Here is a 22,530-nt window from a genome sequence, read left to right on the forward strand (position 1 = left end):
ATAAGGAGGGAAATAGGGGAAGGGTAATGGGGAGGGAAATTAAGGGAGGGGAAACGTGGCAGAAAATAGGGGAAGGAAAGGGAAATATAGGGGAAGTGGAAAATAGTGGGGAAAATATAGGGAGGGGGGAGGGAGATATGGGAGGGGGAAAATAGGGGTAGGGAAGTGAAATATGGGAGAGGAAAATAGTGGGGGAAATATAGGGAGGGAGATAAGGGAGGGGGGAAATAGGGGAAGGAAAGGGAAATAATGGAGGGGAAAATAGGGGAGGGACAGAAAGTAGAGGTGGGGAAAATAAGGAAAAAATAGACGAGGGGGAAAGTGGTGGAAAATAGGGGAGGGGAGTGAAATAGGGGAGGGGGCGGGGCATAAGTGAGGGGAAAATAGGGGAGGGGAGAAATAGGGGTGGGGTAAATAGTGGGAAAAATATAGGGGAGGGGAAATAAGGGTAGGGAAGTGAAATATAGGGGAGGGAAAGGGAAATATGGGAGGGGGAAATAGTGGGAAAAATATAGGGGGAATTATAGGAGGGGAGAATAGGGGAGGTGAGGGGACAATAGGGGAGGTAGAAGGAGAATAGGGGGAGGGAAATTAAATATGGGAGCCGAAAATAGTGGGGAAAATATAGGTGAGAGGGAGGGAAATATGCGAGGGGAGAAAAGGGGGAGGGAAGTATAAAGAGGGAAATAGGGGAGGTGAAAATGGGAGGGGAAGATAGTGGGAAAAATATAGGGGATGGGGAGGGAATTATAGGAGGGGAGAATAGGGATATAATAGTAAAAAATGTTAGACCTGGTGCTCAAAGCACATGGCTACTTAATATGCATTGTTGACACATGCCTGCCAACTCCTCCTCTCACCCAGCAAAACCCCCCATTTCCCCTCCTCCTTCGACAGAGAAGAATGGGCAATATCCTTGGGCAATTTGCTCATTTTTCTGTTCCAAATGTTCCAAATACCCATATTGTACCATTAGTCCTCTCCTCCAATCAGATGCTTCAGTTTGTTTCAAATTGGAGAAAGAGAGCAAAAATACACCAATGAAGAGCCTAGCTTGTTCCAAAAGTTTTTAAGCCAATCATCTTCCTCTGAAATGTTCCTAACGTCACTTCATCACAAAATCTTTTTCTGTCGGCCATTGATGCTACTCGGTGAGTATCTGAGGTAATTTTGCTTAATTTGCAACGAATTTAAAGTCAACAACTGTAAATGTGATGAAATATGACAATAACACGTCTAGTCAACCGAATTGTTTGACTACAGGGGCTTCCCAAACGGTGTAATTTAACAACTTTCGTAGATCGCTAGCTACTGTAGCCTGCTGCTGCACAGGCAAGTTAGCGTTGGCTATACATTATTTTTCTGTCAGCCATTGATGCCACTCGGTGAGTATATGAGGTAATTGTGCTTAATTTGCAACGAATGATGACTAAATGTGATGAAATATGACAATAACACGTCTAGCCAACCGACTTGTTTGACTACAGGGGCTACCCAAATTGTGTAATTTAACAACGTTCGTAAATCGCTAGCTACTGTAGGTGGACAAAACTCAAAGTTTATTTGACCACTGACAATCCTGTAAAACCTTAGCTAACATCTATATCAACTAAAATTTGGAATTCTATACTATTTAATTGTATATTTTCTTTAGTTTTTTGATGGCATGCATTTGAAGTGTATGTAGTTGAATGAATTGTATTGATGGACATTGGGGGCAAACGTGTCTTTCTATGTAAACTGAATTTAACTGCAAATGAAATAATAATCATCCTACCCATAACCCCCAAACCCCCCACTGCTGTCCTCCTCCTAGCAGACCTATCAAGCAAACGTAAGTTCCTTTATATGAATCTAATACATACGGTTATGCTGTTCCTTGTCACTGCACTCATCAGTCATGATAATAGTATTTTTCTTGCCTCCTAAGATGGAAAATCCAAGGTTCCGTTTCTCGCCCTCACAGGAGTTGGTCCTCAAGGCCACACACCCCAGGCAGTATGCAGGAGGCGAGACAACTGTGTCCAATTTGGCCTAGTGTTTAATATCTTAACAATGTGGAGTAATTATAGTTGATGAATTTACCTCAGCACTTTCTGAGGAGGGCCTTGGAGGCAGGAAGGACTGCCAGGAGGGCAAGGCCCTTGTCGGCATCGGGAAGTACAAGTGGGACTCACTACAGGACCTGTATGAGGCTACGGGTGCAGACAGGATAAAGTAAGGGGCACGCATCTCTTGTGTTTTCTATGTTAATCTCAGTGTGTTTTATGCAACATTTTACATCTGAAACGTTCCCTCTGCTGTGTCTCACACAGATATATGTCAGGAGCTTGAGGGCGCAGACACCCCGTTATCCTGGGAGTGCAATGGCCGCCTTGATTGGCTACATTCAGCGCATAGACCAGGAGGGGGTAGCTGCTGTGGCCAGGCCCGCCCCAGCCAGCACCACCCCTGCCAACACCATCCGGCCCAAGAGTGCGGCTACGTAAGTGTAGGGACCTGACCCTGATTGATACATGTTATTTGAACGAACGCATTCATTTTGGGGGTAATTGCTTTTCTTTTAATGAACTTAAGTTGTATTGATATTTTATTGTTTGGATTGTTTATTTTTGTAAGATAAACAAAATGTATGGACTAGAAAAAAATAAAATCACCTTTGGGGAACTGCCTGTTCAGAACTGGAAGCCACCATGGACATGTCAGGTGTGGAGGTGGGTCCTTGTATTTCCCAGCATTATTTGTTTTTTGTGTGTGTTACAACTCTGTAAACCGTGTGTTTGACTAATAAAATGACATATTTACTTGTCTTTTTGTTTGTTGAACTTTAAAAGAAGAGTGTATGACAATGAATCAAAATTAATTTAAGGGAGAAAAAGTGCTTGCATTAAATTATTTATTTCACAGGGAATGTCATGTGTGAAACAACCCATCCTACTGTACAAGTTAAGATGATTTTAAAATAACTAAATGTACAAGAGATTAACAATGAATGTCGTACATTTTTTTTTACAAAGAACATACGTACAAAAACAACTTTACAATGTACACACGAGTCAGATTTTACTGGCCTTGGCTAGCACCATGCTGGGTCCTCATGAGTGCCAGTCACTCCTCCACAGTTTGGCCACCAGAGGTAGCGGCACAGAATCTCACAGAACCATACATACTGTGTCCAAACTCAGAAGTTTTAGGCTTGCCACATTTAGAGCACTTATAGCCTTCGTATGGCTTGTGCGCTCTGACTTTAATGCCAGACTCCAGCTTCTTCCTCCTCCTCCATTCGGTGGTCCTGGAAACCTTGGGTCCACCAGCAGGAGGGGGAAGAGGAGTGGAGGTCGAAGGCAGGTCTTGGAAGACTGGCGTTATAGGGAGGGAGGTGGAAGACAGACTGGGTGGAGGTGGCAGTGGCTGACTAGTGGCCAGGAGGACCACGTGCTGGTATCCACTAACCCCATCAGGTCCTATGTACTCCTGGAAATAGAAGAGTCATGGGGAAGGGTTGGATTAATAGTCACATTAATAGTTATGAATGGAAAGAAACTTGAGTGAGCTGTTTAGGACGTGGATAGGCACTTACATCATCCCCTGGGTCCTGACTGGCAGCTGGTGGTGCAGTGTCATCAGGGGGTGTGACGACAGGTACCTGGGATGGGTTGAGTGGGCGGTGGAGTGGAGGGACTGGTGGGAGACGGTCATCGAGGTCGGGCAAGGACATGGTGGGGTCATCCTCCTCTCCTCCCTCAAATAGATCAGGTGTCCCGTCTGGGACATCTGGGTCCTTACCGAGGTTGGACTCGGCTCATTGATGGCGTGCTGGGCTACACCATCATAGCAGTGCAGGGTCTGAGAAAAAGGGGAGGAGAGAAATATGAGAGGGGAAAAGTGGCAGGAAATAGGGGGATAATGGGGAAAAATATGGGGGAGGGAAAAATTAGGAGAGGGGAATATAAGGAGGGAAATAGGGGAAGGGTAATGGGGAGGGAAATTAAGGGAGGGGAAACGTGGCAGAAAATAGGGGAAGTGGAAAATAGTGGGGAAAATATAGGGAGGGGGGAGGGAGATATGGGAGGGGGAAAATAGGGGTAGGGAAGTGAAATATGGGAGAGGAAAATAGTGGGGGAAATATAGGGAGGGGGGAAATAGGGGAAGGAAAGGGAAATAATGGAGGGGAAAATAGGGGAGGGACAGAAAGTAGAGGTGGGGAAAATAAGGAAAAAATAGACGAGGGGGAAAGTGGTGGAAAATAGGGGAGGGGAGTGAAATAGGGGAGGGGGCGGGGCATAAGTGAGGGGAAAATAGGGGAGGGGTAAATAGTGGGAAAAATATAGGGGAGGGGAAATAAGGGTAGGGAAGTGAAATATAGGGGAGGGAAAGGGAAATATGGGAGGGGAAAAATATAGGGGGAATGGGGAGGGAATTATAGGAGGGGAGAATAGGGGAGGTGAGGGGACAATAGGGGAGGTAGAAGGAGAATAGGGGGAGGGAAATTAAATATGGGAGCCGAAAATAGTGGGGAAAATATAGGTGAGAGGGAGGGAAATATGCGAGGGGAGAAAAGGGGGAGGGAAGTATAAAGAGGGAAATAGGGGAGGTGAAAATGGGAGGGGAAGATAGTGGGAAAAATATAGGGGATGGGGAGGGAATTATAGGAGGGGAGAATAGGGATATAATAGTAAAAAATGTTAGACCTGGTGCTCAAAGCACATGGCTACTTAATATGCATTGTTGACACATGCCTGCCAACTCCTCCTCTCACCCAGCAAAACCCCCCATTTCCCCTCCTCCTTCGACAGAGAAGAATGGGCAATATCCTTGGGCAATTTGCTCATTTTTCTGTTCCAAATGTTCCAAATACCCATATTGTACCATTAGTCCTCTCCTCCAATCAGATGCTTCAGTTTGTTTCAAATTGGAGAAAGAGAGCAAAAATACACCAATGAAGAGCCTAGCTTGTTCCAAAAGTTTTTAAGCCAATCATCTTCCTCTGAAATGTTCCTAACGTCACTTCATCACAAAATCTTTTTCTGTCGGCCATTGATGCTACTCGGTGAGTATCTGAGGTAATTTTGCTTAATTTGCAACGAATTTAAAGTCAACAACTATAAATGTGATGAAATATGACAATAACACGTCTAGTCAACCGAATTGTTTGACTACAGGGGCTTCCCAAACGGTGTAATTTAACAACTTTCGTAGATCGCTAGCTACTGTAGCCTGCTGCTGCACAGGCAAGTTAGCGTTGGCTATACATTATTTTTCTGTCAGCCATTGATGCCACTCGGTGAGTATATGAGGTAATTGTGCTTAATTTGCAACGAATGATGACTAAATGTGATGAAATATGACAATAACACGTCTAGCCAACCGACTTGTTTGACTACAGGGGCTACCCAAATTGTGTAATTTAACAACGTTCGTAAATCGCTAGCTACTGTAGGTGGACAAAACTCAAAGTTTATTTGACCACTGACAATCCTGTAAAACCTTAGCTAACATCTATATCAACTAAAATTTGGAATTCTATACTATTTAATTGTATATTTTCTTTAGTTTTTTGATGGCATGCATTTGAAGTGTATGTAGTTGAATGAATTGTATTGATGGACATTGGGGGCAAACGTGTCTTTCTATGTAAACTGAATTTAACTGCAAATGAAATAATAATCATCCTACCCATAACCCCCAAACCCCCCACTGCTGTCCTCCTCCTAGCAGACCTATCAAGCAAACGTAAGTTCCTTTATATGAATCTAATACATACGGTTATGCTGTTCCTTGTCACTGCACTCATCAGTCATGATAATAGTATTTTTCTTGCCTCCTAAGATGGAAAATCCAAGGTTCCGTTTCTCGCCCTCACAGGAGTTGGTCCTCAAGGCCACACACCCCAGGCAGTATGCAGGAGGCGAGACAACTGTGTCCAATTTGGCCTAGTGTTTAATATCTTAACAATGTGGAGTAATTATAGTTGATGAATTTACCTCAGCACTTTCTGAGGAGGGCCTTGGAGGCAGGAAGGACTGCCAGGAGGGCAAGGCCCTTGTCGGCATCGGGAAGTACAAGTGGGACTCACTACAGGACCTGTATGAGGCTACGGGTGCGGACAGGATAAAGTAAGGGGCACGCATCTCTTGTGTTTTCTATGTTCATCTCAGTGTGTTTTATGCAACATTTTACATCTGAAACGTTCCCTCTGCTGTGTCTCACACAGATATATGTCAGGAGCTTGAGGGCGCAGACACCCCATTATCCTGGGAGTGCAATGGCCGCCTTGATTGGCTACATTCAGCGCATAGACCAGGAGGGGGTAGCTGCTGTGGCCAGGCCCGCCCCAGCCAGCACCACCCCTGCCAACACCATCCGGCCCAAGAGTGCGGCTACGTAAGTGTAGGGACCTGACCCTGATTGATACATGTTATTTGAACGAACGCATTCATTTTGGGGGTAATTGCTTTTCTTTTAATGAACTTAAGTTGTATTGATATTTTATTGTTTGGATTGTTTATTTTTGTAAGATAAACAAAATGTTTGGACTAGAAAAAAATAAAATCACCTTTGGGGAACTGCCTGTTCAGAACTGGAAGCCACCATGGACATGTCAGGTGTGGAGGTGGGTCCTTGTATTTCCCAGCATTATTTGTTTTTTGTGTGTGTTACAACTCTGTAAACCGTGTGTTTGACTAATAAAATGACATATTTACTTGTCTTTTTGTTTGTTGAACTTTAAAAGAAGAGTGTATGACAATGAATCAAAATTAATTTAAGGGAGAAAAAGTGCTTGCATTAAATTATTTATTTCACAGGGAATGTCATGTGTGAAACAACCCATCCTACTGTACAAGTTAAGATGATTTTAAAATAACTAAATGTACAAGAGATTAACAATGAATGTCGTACATTTTTTTTTACAAAGAACATACGTACAAAAACAACTTTACAATGTACACACGAGTCAGATTTTACTGGCCTTGGCTAGCACCATGCTGGGTCCTCATGAGTGCCAGTCACTCCTCCACAGTTTGGCCACCAGAGGTAGCGGCACAGAATCTCACAGAACCATACATACTGTGTCCAAACTCAGAAGTTTTAGGCTTGCCACATTTAGAGCACTTATAGCCTTCGTATGGCTTGTGCGCTCTGACTTTAATGCCAGACTCCAGCTTCTTCCTCCTCCTCCATTCGGTGGTCCTGGAAACCTTGGGTCCACCAGCAGGAGGGGGAAGAGGAGTGGAGGTCGAAGGCAGGTCTTGGAAGACTGGCGTTATAGGGAGGGAGGTGGAAGACAGACTGGGTGGAGGTGGCAGTGGCTGACTAGTGGCCAGGAGGACCACGTGCTGGTATCCACTAACCCCATCAGGTCCTATGTACTCCTGGAAATAGAAGAGTCATGGGGAAGGGTTGGATTAATAGTCACATTAATAGTTATGAATGGAAAGAAACTTGAGTGAGCTGTTTAGGACGTGGATAGGCACTTACATCATCCCCTGGGTCCTGACTGGCAGCTGGTGGTGCAGTGTCATCAGGGGGTGTGACGACAGGTACCTGGGATGGGTTGAGTGGGCGGTGGAGTGGAGGGACTGGTGGGAGACGGTCATCGAGGTCGGGCAAGGACATGGTGGGGTCATCCTCCTCTCCTCCCTCAAATAGATCAGGTGTCCCGTCTGGGACATCTGGGTCCTTACCGAGGTTGGACTCGGCTCATTGATGGCGTGCTGGGCTACACCATCATAGCAGTGCAGGGTCTGAGAAAAAGGGGAGGAGAGAAATATGAGAGGGGAAAAGTGGCAGGAAATAGGGGGATAATGGGGAAAAATATGGGGGAGGGAAAAATTAGGAGAGGGGAATATAAGGAGGGAAATAGGGGAAGGGTAATGGGGAGGGAAATTAAGGGAGGGGAAACGTGGCAGAAAATAGGGGAAGTGGAAAATAGTGGGGAAAATATAGGGAGGGGGGAGGGAGATATGGGAGGGGGAAAATAGGGGTAGGGAAGTGAAATATGGGAGAGGAAAATAGTGGGGGAAATATAGGGAGGGAGATAAGGGAGGGGGGAAATAGGGGAAGGAAAGGGAAATAATGGAGGGGAAAATAGGGGAGGGACAGAAAGTAGAGGTGGGGAAAATAAGGAAAAAATAGACGAGGGGGAAAGTGGTGGAAAATAGGGGAGGGGAGTGAAATAGGGGAGGGGGCGGGGCATAAGTGAGGGGAAAATAGGGGAGGGGAGAAATAGGGGTGGGGTAAATAGTGGGAAAAATATAGGGGAGGGGAAATAAGGGTAGGGAAGTGAAATATAGGGGAGGGAAAGGGAAATATGGGAGGGGGAAATAGTGGGAAAAATATAGGGGGAATTATAGGAGGGGAGAATAGGGGAGGTGAGGGGACAATAGGGGAGGTAGAAGGAGAATAGGGGGAGGGAAATTAAATATGGGAGCCGAAAATAGTGGGGAAAATATAGGTGAGAGGGAGGGAAATATGCGAGGGGAGAAAAGGGGGAGGGAAGTATAAAGAGGGAAATAGGGGAGGTGAAAATGGGAGGGGAAGATAGTGGGAAAAATATAGGGGATGGGGAGGGAATTATAGGAGGGGAGAATAGGGATATAATAGTAAAAAATGTTAGACCTGGTGCTCAAAGCACATGGCTACTTAATATGCATTGTTGACACATGCCTGCCAACTCCTCCTCTCACCCAGCAAAACCCCCCATTTCCCCTCCTCCTTCGACAGAGAAGAATGGGCAATATCCTTGGGCAATTTGCTCATTTTTCTGTTCCAAATGTTCCAAATACCCATATTGTACCATTAGTCCTCTCCTCCAATCAGATGCTTCAGTTTGTTTCAAATTGGAGAAAGAGAGCAAAAATACACCAATGAAGAGCCTAGCTTGTTCCAAAAGTTTTTAAGCCAATCATCTTCCTCTGAAATGTTCCTAACGTCACTTCATCACAAAATCTTTTTCTGTCGGCCATTGATGCTACTCGGTGAGTATCTGAGGTAATTTTGCTTAATTTGCAACGAATTTAAAGTCAACAACTATAAATGTGATGAAATATGACAATAACACGTCTAGTCAACCGAATTGTTTGACTACAGGGGCTTCCCAAACGGTGTAATTTAACAACTTTCGTAGATCGCTAGCTACTGTAGCCTGCTGCTGCACAGGCAAGTTAGCGTTGGCTATACATTATTTTTCTGTCAGCCATTGATGCCACTCGGTGAGTATATGAGGTAATTGTGCTTAATTTGCAACGAATGATGACTAAATGTGATGAAATATGACAATAACACGTCTAGCCAACCGACTTGTTTGACTACAGGGGCTACCCAAATTGTGTAATTTAACAACGTTCGTAAATCGCTAGCTACTGTAGGTGGACAAAACTCAAAGTTTATTTGACCACTGACAATCCTGTAAAACCTTAGCTAACATCTATATCAACTAAAATTTGGAATTCTATACTATTTAATTGTATATTTTCTTTAGTTTTTTGATGGCATGCATTTGAAGTGTATGTAGTTGAATGAATTGTATTGATGGACATTGGGGGCAAACGTGTCTTTCTATGTAAACTGAATTTAACTGCAAATGAAATAATAATCATCCTACCCATAACCCCCAAACCCCCCACTGCTGTCCTCCTCCTAGCAGACCTATCAAGCAAACGTAAGTTCCTTTATATGAATCTAATACATACGGTTATGCTGTTCCTTGTCACTGCACTCATCAGTCATGATAATAGTATTTTTCTTGCCTCCTAAGATGGAAAATCCAAGGTTCCGTTTCTCGCCCTCACAGGAGTTGGTCCTCAAGGCCACACACCCCAGGCAGTATGCAGGAGGCGAGACAACTGTGTCCAATTTGGCCTAGTGTTTAATATCTTAACAATGTGGAGTAATTATAGTTGATGAATTTACCTCAGCACTTTCTGAGGAGGGCCTTGGAGGCAGGAAGGACTGCCAGGAGGGCAAGGCCCTTGTCGGCATCGGGAAGTACAAGTGGGACTCACTACAGGACCTGTATGAGGCTACGGGTGCGGACAGGATAAAGTAAGGGGCACGCATCTCTTGTGTTTTCTATGTTCATCTCAGTGTGTTTTATGCAACATTTTACATCTGAAACGTTCCCTCTGCTGTGTCTCACACAGATATATGTCAGGAGCTTGAGGGCGCAGACACCCCATTATCCTGGGAGTGCAATGGCCGCCTTGATTGGCTACATTCAGCGCATAGACCAGGAGGGGGTAGCTGCTGTGGCCAGGCCCGCCCCAGCCAGCACCACCCCTGCCAACACCATCCGGCCCAAGAGTGCGGCTACGTAAGTGTAGGGACCTGACCCTGATTGATACATGTTATTTGAACGAACGCATTCATTTTGGGGGTAATTGCTTTTCTTTTAATGAACTTAAGTTGTATTGATATTTTATTGTTTGGATTGTTTATTTTTGTAAGATAAACAAAATGTTTGGACTAGAAAAAAATAAAATCACCTTTGGGGAACTGCCTGTTCAGAACTGGAAGCCACCATGGACATGTCAGGTGTGGAGGTGGGTCCTTGTATTTCCCAGCATTATTTGTTTTTTGTGTGTGTTACAACTCTGTAAACCGTGTGTTTGACTAATAAAATGACATATTTACTTGTCTTTTTGTTTGTTGAACTTTAAAAGAAGAGTGTATGACAATGAATCAAAATTAATTTAAGGGAGAAAAAGTGCTTGCATTAAATTATTTATTTCACAGGGAATGTCATGTGTGAAACAACCCATCCTACTGTACAAGTTAAGATGATTTTAAAATAACTAAATGTACAAGAGATTAACAATGAATGTCGTACATTTTTTTTTACAAAGAACATACGTACAAAAACAACTTTACAATGTACACACGAGTCAGATTTTACTGGCCTTGGCTAGCACCATGCTGGGTCCTCATGAGTGCCAGTCACTCCTCCACAGTTTGGCCACCAGAGGTAGCGGCACAGAATCTCACAGAACCATACATACTGTGTCCAAACTCAGAAGTTTTAGGCTTGCCACATTTAGAGCACTTATAGCCTTCGTATGGCTTGTGCGCTCTGACTTTAATGCCAGACTCCAGCTTCTTCCTCCTCCTCCATTCGGTGGTCCTGGAAACCTTGGGTCCACCAGCAGGAGGGGGAAGAGGAGTGGAGGTCAAAGGCAGGTCTTGGAAGACTGGCGTTATAGGGAGGGAGGTGGAAGACAGACTGGGTGGAGGTGGCAGTGGCTGACTAGTGGCCAGGAGGACCACGTGCTGGTATCCACTAACCCCATCAGGTCCTATGTACTCCTGGAAATAGAAGAGTCATGGGGAAGGGTTGGATTAATAGTCACATTAATAGTTATGAATGGAAAGAAACTTGAGTGAGCTGTTTAGGACGTGGATAGGCACTTACATCATCCCCTGGGTCCTGACTGGCAGCTGGTGGTGCAGTGTCATCAGGGGGTGTGACGACAGGTACCTGGGATGGGTTGAGTGGGCGGTGGAGTGGAGGGACTGGTGGGAGACGGTCATCGAGGTCGGGCAAGGACATGGTGGGGTCATCCTCCTCTCCTCCCTCAAATAGATCAGGTGTCCCGTCTGGGACATCTGGGTCCTTACCGAGGTTGGACTCGGCTCATTGATGGCGTGCTGGGCTACACCATCATAGCAGTGCAGGGTCTGAGAAAAAGGGGAGGAGAGAAATATGAGAGGGGAAAAGTGGCAGGAAATAGGGGGATAATGGGGAAAAATATGGGGGAGGGAAAAATTAGGAGAGGGGAATATAAGGAGGGAAATAGGGGAAGGGTAATGGGGAGGGAAATTAAGGGAGGGGAAACGTGGCAGAAAATAGGGGAAGTGGAAAATAGTGGGGAAAATATAGGGAGGGGGGAGGGAGATATGGGAGGGGGAAAATAGGGGTAGGGAAGTGAAATATGGGAGAGGAAAATAGTGGGGGAAATATAGGGAGGGAGATAAGGGAGGGGGGAAATAGGGGAAGGAAAGGGAAATAATGGAGGGGAAAATAGGGGAGGGACAGAAAGTAGAGGTGGGGAAAATAAGGAAAAAATAGACGAGGGGGAAAGTGGTGGAAAATAGGGGAGGGGAGTGAAATAGGGGAGGGGGCGGGGCATAAGTGAGGGGAAAATAGGGGAGGGGAGAAATAGGGGTGGGGTAAATAGTGGGAAAAATATAGGGGAGGGGAAATAAGGGTAGGGAAGTGAAATATAGGGGAGGGAAAGGGAAATATGGGAGGGGGAAATAGTGGGAAAAATATAGGGGGAATTATAGGAGGGGAGAATAGGGGAGGTGAGGGGACAATAGGGGAGGTAGAAGGAGAATAGGGGGAGGGAAATTAAATATGGGAGCCGAAAATAGTGGGGAAAATATAGGTGAGAGGGAGGGAAATATGCGAGGGGAGAAAAGGGGGAGGGAAGTATAAAGAGGGAAATAGGGGAGGTGAAAATGGGAGGGGAAGATAGTGGGAAAAATATAGGGGATGGGGAGGGAATTATAGGAGGGGAGAATAGGGATATAATAGTAAAAAATGTTAGACCTGGTGCTCAAAGCACATGGCTACTTAATATGCATTGTTGACACATGCCTGCCAACTCCTCCTCTCACCCAGCAAAACCCCCCATTTCCCCTCCTCCTTCGACAGAGAAGAATGGGCAATATCCTTGGGCAATATCCTTGGGCAATTTGCTCATTTTTCTGTTCCAAATGTTCCAAATACCCATATTGTACCATTAGTCCTCTCCTCCAATCAGATGCTTCAGTTTGTTTCAAATTGGAGAAAGAGAGCAAAAATACACCAATGAAGAGCCTAGCTTGTTCCAAAAGTTTTTAAGCCAATCATCTTCCTCTGAAATGTTCCTAACGTCACTTCATCACAAAATCTTTTTCTGTCGGCCATTGATGCTACTCGGTGAGTATCTGAGGTAATTTTGCTTAATTTGCAACGAATTTAAAGTCAACAACTATAAATGTGATGAAATATGACAATAACACGTCTAGTCAACCGAATTGTTTGACTACAGGGGCTTCCCAAACGGTGTAATTTAACAACTTTCGTAGATCGCTAGCTACTGTAGCCTGCTGCTGCACAGGCAAGTTAGCGTTGGCTATACATTATTTTTCTGTCAGCCATTGATGCCACTCGGTGAGTATATGAGGTAATTGTGCTTAATTTGCAACGAATGATGACTAAATGTGATGAAATATGACAATAACACGTCTAGCCAACCGACTTGTTTGACTACAGGGGCTACCCAAATTGTGTAATTTAACAACGTTCGTAAATCGCTAGCTACTGTAGGTGGACAAAACTCAAAGTTTATTTGACCACTGACAATCCTGTAAAACCTTAGCTAACATCTATATCAACTAAAATTTGGAATTCTATACTATTTAATTGTATATTTTCTTTAGTTTTTTGATTGCATGCATTTGAAGTGTATGTAGTTGAATGAATTGTATTGATGGACATTGGGGGCAAACGTGTCTTTCTATGTAAACTGAATTTAACTGCAAATGAAATAATAATCATCCTACCCATAACCCCCAAACCCCCCACTGCTGTCCTCCTCCTAGCAGACCTATCAAGCAAACGTAAGTTCCTTTATATGAATCTAATACATACGGTTATGCTGTTCCTTGTCACTGCACTCATCAGTCATGATAATAGTATTTTTCTTGCCTCCTAAGATGGAAAATCCAAGGTTCCGTTTCTCGCCCTCACAGGAGTTGGTCCTCAAGGCCACACACCCCAGGCAGTATGCAGGAGGCGAGACAACTGTGTCCAATTTGGCCTAGTGTTTAATATCTTAACAATGTGGAGTAATTATAGTTGATGAATTTACCTCAGCACTTTCTGAGGAGGGCCTTGGAGGCAGGAAGGACTGCCAGGAGGGCAAGGCCCTTGTCGGCATCGGGAAGTACAAGTGGGACTCACTACAGGACCTGTATGAGGCTACGGGTGCGGACAGGATAAAGTAAGGGGCACGCATCTCTTGTGTTTTCTATGTTCATCTCAGTGTGTTTTATGCAACATTTTACATCTGAAACGTTCCCTCTGCTGTGTCTCACACAGATATATGTCAGGAGCTTGAGGGCGCAGACACCCCATTATCCTGGGAGTGCAATGGCCGCCTTGATTGGCTACATTCAGCGCATAGACCAGGAGGGGGTAGCTGCTGTGGCCAGGCCCGCCCCAGCCAGCACCACCCCTGCCAACACCATCCGGCCCAAGAGTGCGGCTACGTAAGTGTAGGGACCTGACCCTGATTGATACATGTTATTTGAACGAACGCATTCATTTTGGGGGTAATTGCTTTTCTTTTAATGAACTTAAGTTGTATTGATATTTTATTGTTTGGATTGTTTATTTTTGTAAGATAAACAAAATGTTTGGACTAGAAAAAAATAAAATCACCTTTGGGGAACTGCCTGTTCAGAACTGGAAGCCACCATGGACATGTCAGGTGTGGAGGTGGGTCCTTGTATTTCCCAGCATTATTTGTTTTTTGTGTGTGTTACAACTCTGTAAACCGTGTGTTTGACTAATAAAATGACATATTTACTTGTCTTTTTGTTTGTTGAACTTTAAAAGAAGAGTGTATGACAATGAATCAAAATTAATTTAAGGGAGAAAAAGTGCTTGCATTAAATTATTTATTTCACAGGGAATGTCATGTGTGAAACAACCCATCCTACTGTACAAGTTAAGATGATTTTAAAATAACTAAATGTACAAGAGATTAACAATGAATGTCGTACATTTTTTTTTACAAAGAACATACGTACAAAAACAACTTTACAATGTACACACGAGTCAGATTTTACTGGCCTTGGCTAGCACCATGCTGGGTCCTCATGAGTGCCAGTCACTCCTCCACAGTTTGGCCACCAGAGGTAGCGGCACAGAATCTCACAGAACCATACATACTGTGTCCAAACTCAGAAGTTTTAGGCTTGCCACATTTAGAGCACTTATAGCCTTCGTATGGCTTGTGCGCTCTGACTTTAATGCCAGACTCCAGCTTCTTCCTCCTCCTCCATTCGGTGGTCCTGGAAACCTTGGGTCCACCAGCAGGAGGGGGAAGAGGAGTGGAGGTCAAAGGCAGGTCTTGGAAGACTGGCGTTATAGGGAGGGAGGTGGAAGACAGACTGGGTGGAGGTGGCAGTGGCTGACTAGTGGCCAGGAGGACCACGTGCTGGTATCCACTAACCCCATCAGGTCCTATGTACTCCTGGAAATAGAAGAGTCATGGGGAAGGGTTGGATTAATAGTCACATTAATAGTTATGAATGGAAAGAAACTTGAGTGAGCTGTTTAGGACGTGGATAGGCACTTACATCATCCCCTGGGTCCTGACTGGCAGCTGGTGGTGCAGTGTCATCAGGGGGTGTGACGACAGGTACCTGGGATGGGTTGAGTGGGCGGTGGAGTGGAGGGACTGGTGGGAGACGGTCATCGAGGTCGGGCAAGGACATGGTGGGGTCATCCTCCTCTCCTCCCTCAAATAGATCAGGTGTCCCGTCTGGGACATCTGGGTCCTTACCGAGGTTGGACTCGGCTCATTGATGGCGTGCTGGGCTACACCATCATAGCAGTGCAGGGTCTGAGAAAAAGGGGAGGAGAGAAATATGAGAGGGGAAAAGTGGCAGGAAATAGGGGGATAATGGGGAAAAATATGGGGGAGGGAAAAATTAGGAGAGGGGAATATAAGGAGGGAAATAGGGGAAGGGTAATGGGGAGGGAAATTAAGGGAGGGGAAACGTGGCAGAAAATAGGGGAAGTGGAAAATAGTGGGGAAAATATAGGGAGGGGGGAGGGAGATATGGGAGGGGGAAAATAGGGGTAGGGAAGTGAAATATGGGAGAGGAAAATAGTGGGGGAAATATAGGGAGGGAGATAAGGGAGGGGGGAAATAGGGGAAGGAAAGGGAAATAATGGAGGGGAAAATAGGGGAGGGACAGAAAGTAGAGGTGGGGAAAATAAGGAAAAAATAGACGAGGGGGAAAGTGGTGGAAAATAGGGGAGGGGAGTGAAATAGGGGAGGGGGCGGGGCATAAGTGAGGGGAAAATAGGGGAGGGGAGAAATAGGGGTGGGGTAAATAGTGGGAAAAATATAGGGGAGGGGAAATAAGGGTAGGGAAGTGAAATATAGGGGAGGGAAAGGGAAATATGGGAGGGGGAAATAGTGGGAAAAATATAGGGGGAATTATAGGAGGGGAGAATAGGGGAGGTGAGGGGACAATAGGGGAGGTAGAAGGAGAATAGGGGGAGGGAAATTAAATATGGGAGCCGAAAATAGTGGGGAAAATATAGGTGAGAGGGAGGGAAATATGCGAGGGGAGAAAAGGGGGAGGGAAGTATAAAGAGGGAAATAGGGGAGGTGAAAATGGGAGGGGAAGATAGTGGGAAAAATATAGGGGATGGGGAGGGAATTATAGGAGGGGAGAATAGGGATATAATAGTAAAAAATGTTAGACCTGGTGCTCAAAGCACATGGCTACTTAATATGCATTGTTGACACATGCCTGCCAACTCCTCCTCTCACCCAGCAAAACCCCCCATTTCCCCTCCTCCTTCGACAGAGAAGAATGGGCAATATCCTTGGGCAATATCCTTGGGCAATTTGCTCATTTTTCTGTTCCAAATGTTCCAAATACCCATATTGTACCATTAGTCCTCTCCTCCAATCAGATGCTTCAGTTTGTTTCAAATTGGAGAAAGAGAGCAAAAATACACCAATGAAGAGCCTAGCTTGTTCCAAAAGTTTTTAAGCCAATCATCTTCCTCTGAAATGTTCCTAACGTCACTTCATCACAAAATCTTTTTCTGTCGGCCATTGATGCTACTCGGTGAGTATCTGAGGTAATTTTGCTTAATTTGCAACGAATTTAAAGTCAACAACTATAAATGTGATGAAATATGACAATAACACGTCTAGTCAACCGAATTGTTTGACTACAGGGGCTTCCCAAACGGTGTAATTTAACAACTTTCGTAGATCGCTAGCTACTGTAGCCTGCTGCTGCACAGGCAAGTTAGCGTTGGCTATACATTATTTTTCTGTCAGCCATTGATGCCACTCGGTGAGTATATGAGGTAATTGTGCTTAATTTGCAACGAATGATGACTAAATGTGATGAAATATGACAATAACACGTCTAGCCAACCGACTTGTTTGACTACAGGGGCTACCCAAATTGTGTAATTTAACAACGTTCGTAAATCGCTAGCTACTGTAGGTGGACAAAACTCAAAGTTTATTTGACCACTGACAATCCTGTAAAACCTTAGCTAACATCTATATCAACTAAAATTTGGAATTCTATACTATTTAATTGTATATTTTCTTTAGTTTTTTGATTGCATGCATTTGAAGTGTATGTAGTTGAATGAATTGTATTGATGGACATTGGGGGCAAACGTGTCTTTCTATGTAAACTGAATTTAACTGCAAATGAAATAATAATCATCCTACCCATAACCCCCAAACCCCCCACTGCTGTCCTCCTCCTAGCAGACCTATCAAGCAAACGTAAGTTCCTTTATATGAATCTAATACATACGGTTATGCTGTTCCTTGTCACTGCACTCATCAGTCATGATAATAGTATTTTTCTTGCCTCCTAAGATGGAAAATCCAAGGTTCCGTTTCTCGCCCTCACAGGAGTTGGTCCTCAAGGCCACACACCCCAGGCAGTATGCAGGAGGCGAGACAACTGTGTCCAATTTGGCCTAGTGTTTAATATCTTAACAATGTGGAGTAATTATAGTTGATGAATTTACCTCAGCACTTTCTGAGGAGGGCCTTGGAGGCAGGAAGGACTGCCAGGAGGGCAAGGCCCTTGTCGGCATCGGGAAGTACAAGTGGGACTCACTACAGGACCTGTATGAGGCTACGGGTGCGGACAGGATAAAGTAAGGGGCACGCATCTCTTGTGTTTTCTATGTTCATCTCAGTGTGTTTTATGCAACATTTTACATCTGAAACGTTCCCTCTGCTGTGTCTCACACAGATATATGTCAGGAGCTTGAGGGCGCAGACACCCCATTATCCTGGGAGTGCAATGGCCGCCTTGATTGGCTACATTCAGCGCATAGACCAGGAGGGGGTAGCTGCTGTGGCCAGGCCCGCCCCAGCCAGCACCACCCCTGCCAACACCATCCGGCCCAAGAGTGCGGCTACGTAAGTGTAGGGACCTGACCCTGATTGATACATGTTATTTGAACGAACGCATTCATTTTGGGGGTAATTGCTTTTCTTTTAATGAACTTAAGTTGTATTGATATTTTATTGTTTGGATTGTTTATTTTTGTAAGATAAACAAAATGTTTGGACTAGAAAAAAATAAAATCACCTTTGGGGAACTGCCTGTTCAGAACTGGAAGCCACCATGGACATGTCAGGTGTGGAGGTGGGTCCTTGTATTTCCCAGCATTATTTGTTTTTTGTGTGTGTTACAACTCTGTAAACCGTGTGTTTGACTAATAAAATGACATATTTACTTGTCTTTTTGTTTGTTGAACTTTAAAAGAAGAGTGTATGACAATGAATCAAAATTAATTTAAGGGAGAAAAAGTGCTTGCATTAAATTATTTATTTCACAGGGAATGTCATGTGTGAAACAACCCATCCTACTGTACAAGTTAAGATGATTTTAAAATAACTAAATGTACAAGAGATTAACAATGAATGTCGTACATTTTTTTTTACAAAGAACATACGTACAAAAACAACTTTACAATGTACACACGAGTCAGATTTTACTGGCCTTGGCTAGCACCATGCTGGGTCCTCATGAGTGCCAGTCACTCCTCCACAGTTTGGCCACCAGAGGTAGCGGCACAGAATCTCACAGAACCATACATACTGTGTCCAAACTCAGAAGTTTTAGGCTTGCCACATTTAGAGCACTTATAGCCTTCGTATGGCTTGTGCGCTCTGACTTTAATGCCAGACTCCAGCTTCTTCCTCCTCCTCCATTCGGTGGTCCTGGAAACCTTGGGTCCACCAGCAGGAGGGGGAAGAGGAGTGGAGGTCAAAGGCAGGTCTTGGAAGACTGGCGTTATAGGGAGGGAGGTGGAAGACAGACTGGGTGGAGGTGGCAGTGGCTGACTAGTGGCCAGGAGGACCACGTGCTGGTATCCACTAACCCCATCAGGTCCTATGTACTCCTGGAAATAGAAGAGTCATGGGGAAGGGTTGGATTAATAGTCACATTAATAGTTATGAATGGAAAGAAACTTGAGTGAGCTGTTTAGGACGTGGATAGGCACTTACATCATCCCCTGGGTCCTGACTGGCAGCTGGTGGTGCAGTGTCATCAGGGGGTGTGACGACAGGTACCTGGGATGGGTTGAGTGGGCGGTGGAGTGGAGGGACTGGTGGGAGACGGTCATCGAGGTCGGGCAAGGACATGGTGGGGTCATCCTCCTCTCCTCCCTCAAATAGATCAGGTGTCCCGTCTGGGACATCTGGGTCCTTACCGAGGTTGGACTCGGCTCATTGATGGCGTGCTGGGCTACACCATCATAGCAGTGCAGGGTCTGAGAAAAAGGGGAGGAGAGAAATATGAGAGGGGAAAAGTGGCAGGAAATAGGGGGATAATGGGGAAAAATATGGGGGAGGGAAAAATTAGGAGAGGGGAATATAAGGAGGGAAATAGGGGAAGGGTAATGGGGAGGGAAATTAAGGGAGGGGAAACGTGGCAGAAAATAGGGGAAGTGGAAAATAGTGGGGAAAATATAGGGAGGGGGGAGGGAGATATGGGAGGGGGAAAATAGGGGTAGGGAAGTGAAATATGGGAGAGGAAAATAGTGGGGGAAATATAGGGAGGGAGATAAGGGAGGGGGGCAATAGGGGAAGGAAAGGGAAATAATGGAGGGGAAAATAGGGGAGGGACAGAAAGTAGAGGTGGGGAAAATAAGGAAAAAATAGACGAGGGGGAAAGTGGTGGAAAATAGGGGAGGGGAGTGAAATAGGGGAGGGGGCGGGGCATAAGTGAGGGGAAAATAGGGGAGGGGAGAAATAGGGGTGGGGTAAATAGTGGGAAAAATATAGGGGAGGGGAAATAAGGGTAGGGAAGTGAAATATAGGGGAGGGAAAGGGAAATATGGGAGGGGGAAATAGTGGGAAAAATATAGGGGGAATTATAGGAGGGGAGAATAGGGGAGGTGAGGGGACAATAGGGGAGGTAGAAGGAGAATAGGGGGAGGGAAATTAAATATGGGAGCCGAAAATAGTGGGGAAAATATAGGTGAGAGGGAGGGAAATATGCGAGGGGAGAAAAGGGGGAGGGAAGTATAAAGAGGGAAATAGGGGAGGTGAAAATGGGAGGGGAAGATAGTGGGAAAAATATAGGGGATGGGGAGGGAATTATAGGAGGGGAGAATAGGGATATAATAGTAAAAAATGTTAGACCTGGTGCTCAAAGCACATGGCTACTTAATATGCATTGTTGACACATGCCTGCCAACTCCTCCTCTCACCCAGCAAAACCCCCCATTTCCCCTCCTCCTTCGACAGAGAAGAATGGGCAATATCCTTGGGCAATATCCTTGGGCAATTTGCTCATTTTTCTGTTCCAAATGTTCCAAATACCCATATTGTACCATTAGTCCTCTCCTCCAATCAGATGCTTCAGTTTGTTTCAAATTGGAGAAAGAGAGCAAAAATACACCAATGAAGAGCCTAGCTTGTTCCAAAAGTTTTTAAGCCAATCATCTTCCTCTGAAATGTTCCTAACGTCACTTCATCACAAAATCTTTTTCTGTCGGCCATTGATGCTACTCGGTGAGTATCTGAGGTAATTTTGCTTAATTTGCAACGAATTTAAAGTCAACAACTATAAATGTGATGAAATATGACAATAACACGTCTAGTCAACCGAATTGTTTGACTACAGGGGCTTCCCAAACGGTGTAATTTAACAACTTTCGTAGATCGCTAGCTACTGTAGCCTGCTGCTGCACAGGCAAGTTAGCGTTGGCTATACATTATTTTTCTGTCAGCCATTGATGCCACTCGGTGAGTATATGAGGTAATTGTGCTTAATTTGCAACGAATGATGACTAAATGTGATGAAATATGACAATAACACGTCTAGCCAACCGACTTGTTTGACTACAGGGGCTACCCAAATTGTGTAATTTAACAACGTTCGTAAATCGCTAGCTACTGTAGGTGGACAAAACTCAAAGTTTATTTGACCACTGACAATCCTGTAAAACCTTAGCTAACATCTATATCAACTAAAATTTGGAATTCTATACTATTTAATTGTATATTTTCTTTAGTTTTTTGATTGCATGCATTTGAAGTGTATGTAGTTGAATGAATTGTATTGATGGACATTGGGGGCAAACGTGTCTTTCTATGTAAACTGAATTTAACTGCAAATGAAATAATAATCATCCTACCCATAACCCCCAAACCCCCCACTGCTGTCCTCCTCCTAGCAGACCTATCAAGCAAACGTAAGTTCCTTTATATGAATCTAATACATACGGTTATGCTGTTCCTTGTCACTGCACTCATCAGTCATGATAATAGTATTTTTCTTGCCTCCTAAGATGGAAAATCCAAGGTTCCGTTTCTCGCCCTCACAGGAGTTGGTCCTCAAGGCCACACACCCCAGGCAGTATGCAGGAGGCGAGACAACTGTGTCCAATTTGGCCTAGTGTTTAATATCTTAACAATGTGGAGTAATTATAGTTGATGAATTTACCTCAGCACTTTCTGAGGAGGGCCTTGGAGGCAGGAAGGACTGCCAGGAGGGCAAGGCCCTTGTCGGCATCGGGAAGTACAAGTGGGACTCACTACAGGACCTGTATGAGGCTACGGGTGCGGACAGGATAAAGTAAGGGGCACGCATCTCTTGTGTTTTCTATGTTCATCTCAGTGTGTTTTATGCAACATTTTACATCTGAAACGTTCCCTCTGCTGTGTCTCACACAGATATATGTCAGGAGCTTGAGGGCGCAGACACCCCATTATCCTGGGAGTGCAATGGCCGCCTTGATTGGCTACATTCAGCGCATAGACCAGGAGGGGGTAGCTGCTGTGGCCAGGCCCGCCCCAGCCAGCACCACCCCTGCCAACACCATCCGGCCCAAGAGTGCGGCTACGTAAGTGTAGGGACCTGACCCTGATTGATACATGTTATTTGAACGAACGCATTCATTTTGGGGGTAATTGCTTTTCTTTTAATGAACTTAAGTTGTATTGATATTTTATTGTTTGGATTGTTTATTTTTGTAAGATAAACAAAATGTTTGGACTAGAAAAAAATAAAATCACCTTTGGGGAACTGCCTGTTCAGAACTGGAAGCCACCATGGACATGTCAGGTGTGGAGGTGGGTCCTTGTATTTCCCAGCATTATTTGTTTTTTGTGTGTGTTACAACTCTGTAAACCGTGTGTTTGACTAATAAAATGACATATTTACTTGTCTTTTTGTTTGTTGAACTTTAAAAGAAGAGTGTATGACAATGAATCAAAATTAATTTAAGGGAGAAAAAGT

General features: G+C 44.6%; 5 protein-coding genes and 6 long non-coding RNA genes across 11 annotated transcripts; 6 read left to right on the plus strand and 5 right to left on the minus strand.

The window, feature by feature from the left end:
* Window positions 1-1,185: 1,185 nt before the first annotated feature.
* LOC118940309 lies at window positions 1,186-2,804 on the plus strand. Its single transcript, XR_005036841.1, has 2 exons — window positions 1,186-2,217; window positions 2,316-2,804. It is a non-coding gene; the product is annotated as an uncharacterized LOC118940309 (long non-coding RNA).
* Window positions 2,805-2,882: 78 nt separating this feature from the next.
* On the minus strand, window positions 2,883-3,900 carry LOC118940308 (extensin-like). Its single transcript, XM_036949051.1, has 2 exons — window positions 3,581-3,900; window positions 2,883-3,474 (listed from the first exon to the last, which is right to left on the minus strand). The coding sequence occupies exons 1-2, from the start codon at window positions 3,716-3,718 to the stop codon at window positions 3,109-3,111; spliced, it is 504 nt and encodes a 167-aa protein (XP_036804946.1). The 5' UTR covers window positions 3,719-3,900; the 3' UTR covers window positions 2,883-3,108.
* A 725-nt stretch (window positions 3,901-4,625) lies between these two features.
* LOC118940311 lies at window positions 4,626-6,703 on the plus strand. Its single transcript, XR_005036842.1, has 2 exons — window positions 4,626-6,116; window positions 6,215-6,703. It is a non-coding gene; the product is annotated as an uncharacterized LOC118940311 (long non-coding RNA).
* Window positions 6,704-6,781: 78 nt separating this feature from the next.
* Window positions 6,782-7,799, minus strand: LOC118940310 (extensin-like). The gene is made up of 2 exons (XM_036949052.1): window positions 7,480-7,799; window positions 6,782-7,373 (listed from the first exon to the last, which is right to left on the minus strand). The coding sequence occupies exons 1-2, from the start codon at window positions 7,615-7,617 to the stop codon at window positions 7,008-7,010; spliced, it is 504 nt and encodes a 167-aa protein (XP_036804947.1). The 5' UTR covers window positions 7,618-7,799; the 3' UTR covers window positions 6,782-7,007.
* A 754-nt stretch (window positions 7,800-8,553) lies between these two features.
* On the plus strand, window positions 8,554-10,631 carry LOC118940313. Its single transcript, XR_005036843.1, has 2 exons — window positions 8,554-10,044; window positions 10,143-10,631. It is a non-coding gene; the product is annotated as an uncharacterized LOC118940313 (long non-coding RNA).
* A 78-nt stretch (window positions 10,632-10,709) lies between these two features.
* Window positions 10,710-11,736, minus strand: LOC118940312 (proline-rich receptor-like protein kinase PERK2). The gene is made up of 2 exons (XM_036949053.1): window positions 11,408-11,736; window positions 10,710-11,301 (listed from the first exon to the last, which is right to left on the minus strand). The coding sequence occupies exons 1-2, from the start codon at window positions 11,543-11,545 to the stop codon at window positions 10,936-10,938; spliced, it is 504 nt and encodes a 167-aa protein (XP_036804948.1). The 5' UTR covers window positions 11,546-11,736; the 3' UTR covers window positions 10,710-10,935.
* Window positions 11,737-12,701: 965 nt separating this feature from the next.
* Window positions 12,702-14,572, plus strand: LOC118940315. Its single transcript, XR_005036844.1, has 2 exons — window positions 12,702-13,985; window positions 14,084-14,572. It is a non-coding gene; the product is annotated as an uncharacterized LOC118940315 (long non-coding RNA).
* A 78-nt stretch (window positions 14,573-14,650) lies between these two features.
* Window positions 14,651-15,677, minus strand: LOC118940314 (proline-rich receptor-like protein kinase PERK2). The gene is made up of 2 exons (XM_036949054.1): window positions 15,349-15,677; window positions 14,651-15,242 (listed from the first exon to the last, which is right to left on the minus strand). Exons 1-2 carry the CDS (start codon window positions 15,484-15,486, stop codon window positions 14,877-14,879), a joined length of 504 nt encoding a protein of 167 aa, XP_036804949.1. The 5' UTR covers window positions 15,487-15,677; the 3' UTR covers window positions 14,651-14,876.
* Window positions 15,678-16,642: 965 nt separating this feature from the next.
* Window positions 16,643-18,513, plus strand: LOC118940317. The gene is made up of 2 exons (XR_005036845.1): window positions 16,643-17,926; window positions 18,025-18,513. It is a non-coding gene; the product is annotated as an uncharacterized LOC118940317 (long non-coding RNA).
* A 78-nt stretch (window positions 18,514-18,591) lies between these two features.
* Window positions 18,592-19,618, minus strand: LOC118940316 (proline-rich receptor-like protein kinase PERK2). Its single transcript, XM_036949055.1, has 2 exons — window positions 19,290-19,618; window positions 18,592-19,183 (listed from the first exon to the last, which is right to left on the minus strand). Exons 1-2 carry the CDS (start codon window positions 19,425-19,427, stop codon window positions 18,818-18,820), a joined length of 504 nt encoding a protein of 167 aa, XP_036804950.1. The 5' UTR covers window positions 19,428-19,618; the 3' UTR covers window positions 18,592-18,817.
* A 965-nt stretch (window positions 19,619-20,583) lies between these two features.
* Window positions 20,584-22,454, plus strand: LOC118940034. Its single transcript, XR_005036667.1, has 2 exons — window positions 20,584-21,867; window positions 21,966-22,454. It is a non-coding gene; the product is annotated as an uncharacterized LOC118940034 (long non-coding RNA).
* The last annotated feature ends 76 nt before the right edge of the window (window positions 22,455-22,530 follow it).

The sequence above is a fragment of the Oncorhynchus mykiss genome, chromosome 17, assembly GCF_013265735.2.
Source record: "Oncorhynchus mykiss isolate Arlee chromosome 17, USDA_OmykA_1.1, whole genome shotgun sequence".
In the NCBI taxonomy this organism is placed as follows: domain Eukaryota; kingdom Metazoa; phylum Chordata; class Actinopteri; order Salmoniformes; family Salmonidae; genus Oncorhynchus; species Oncorhynchus mykiss.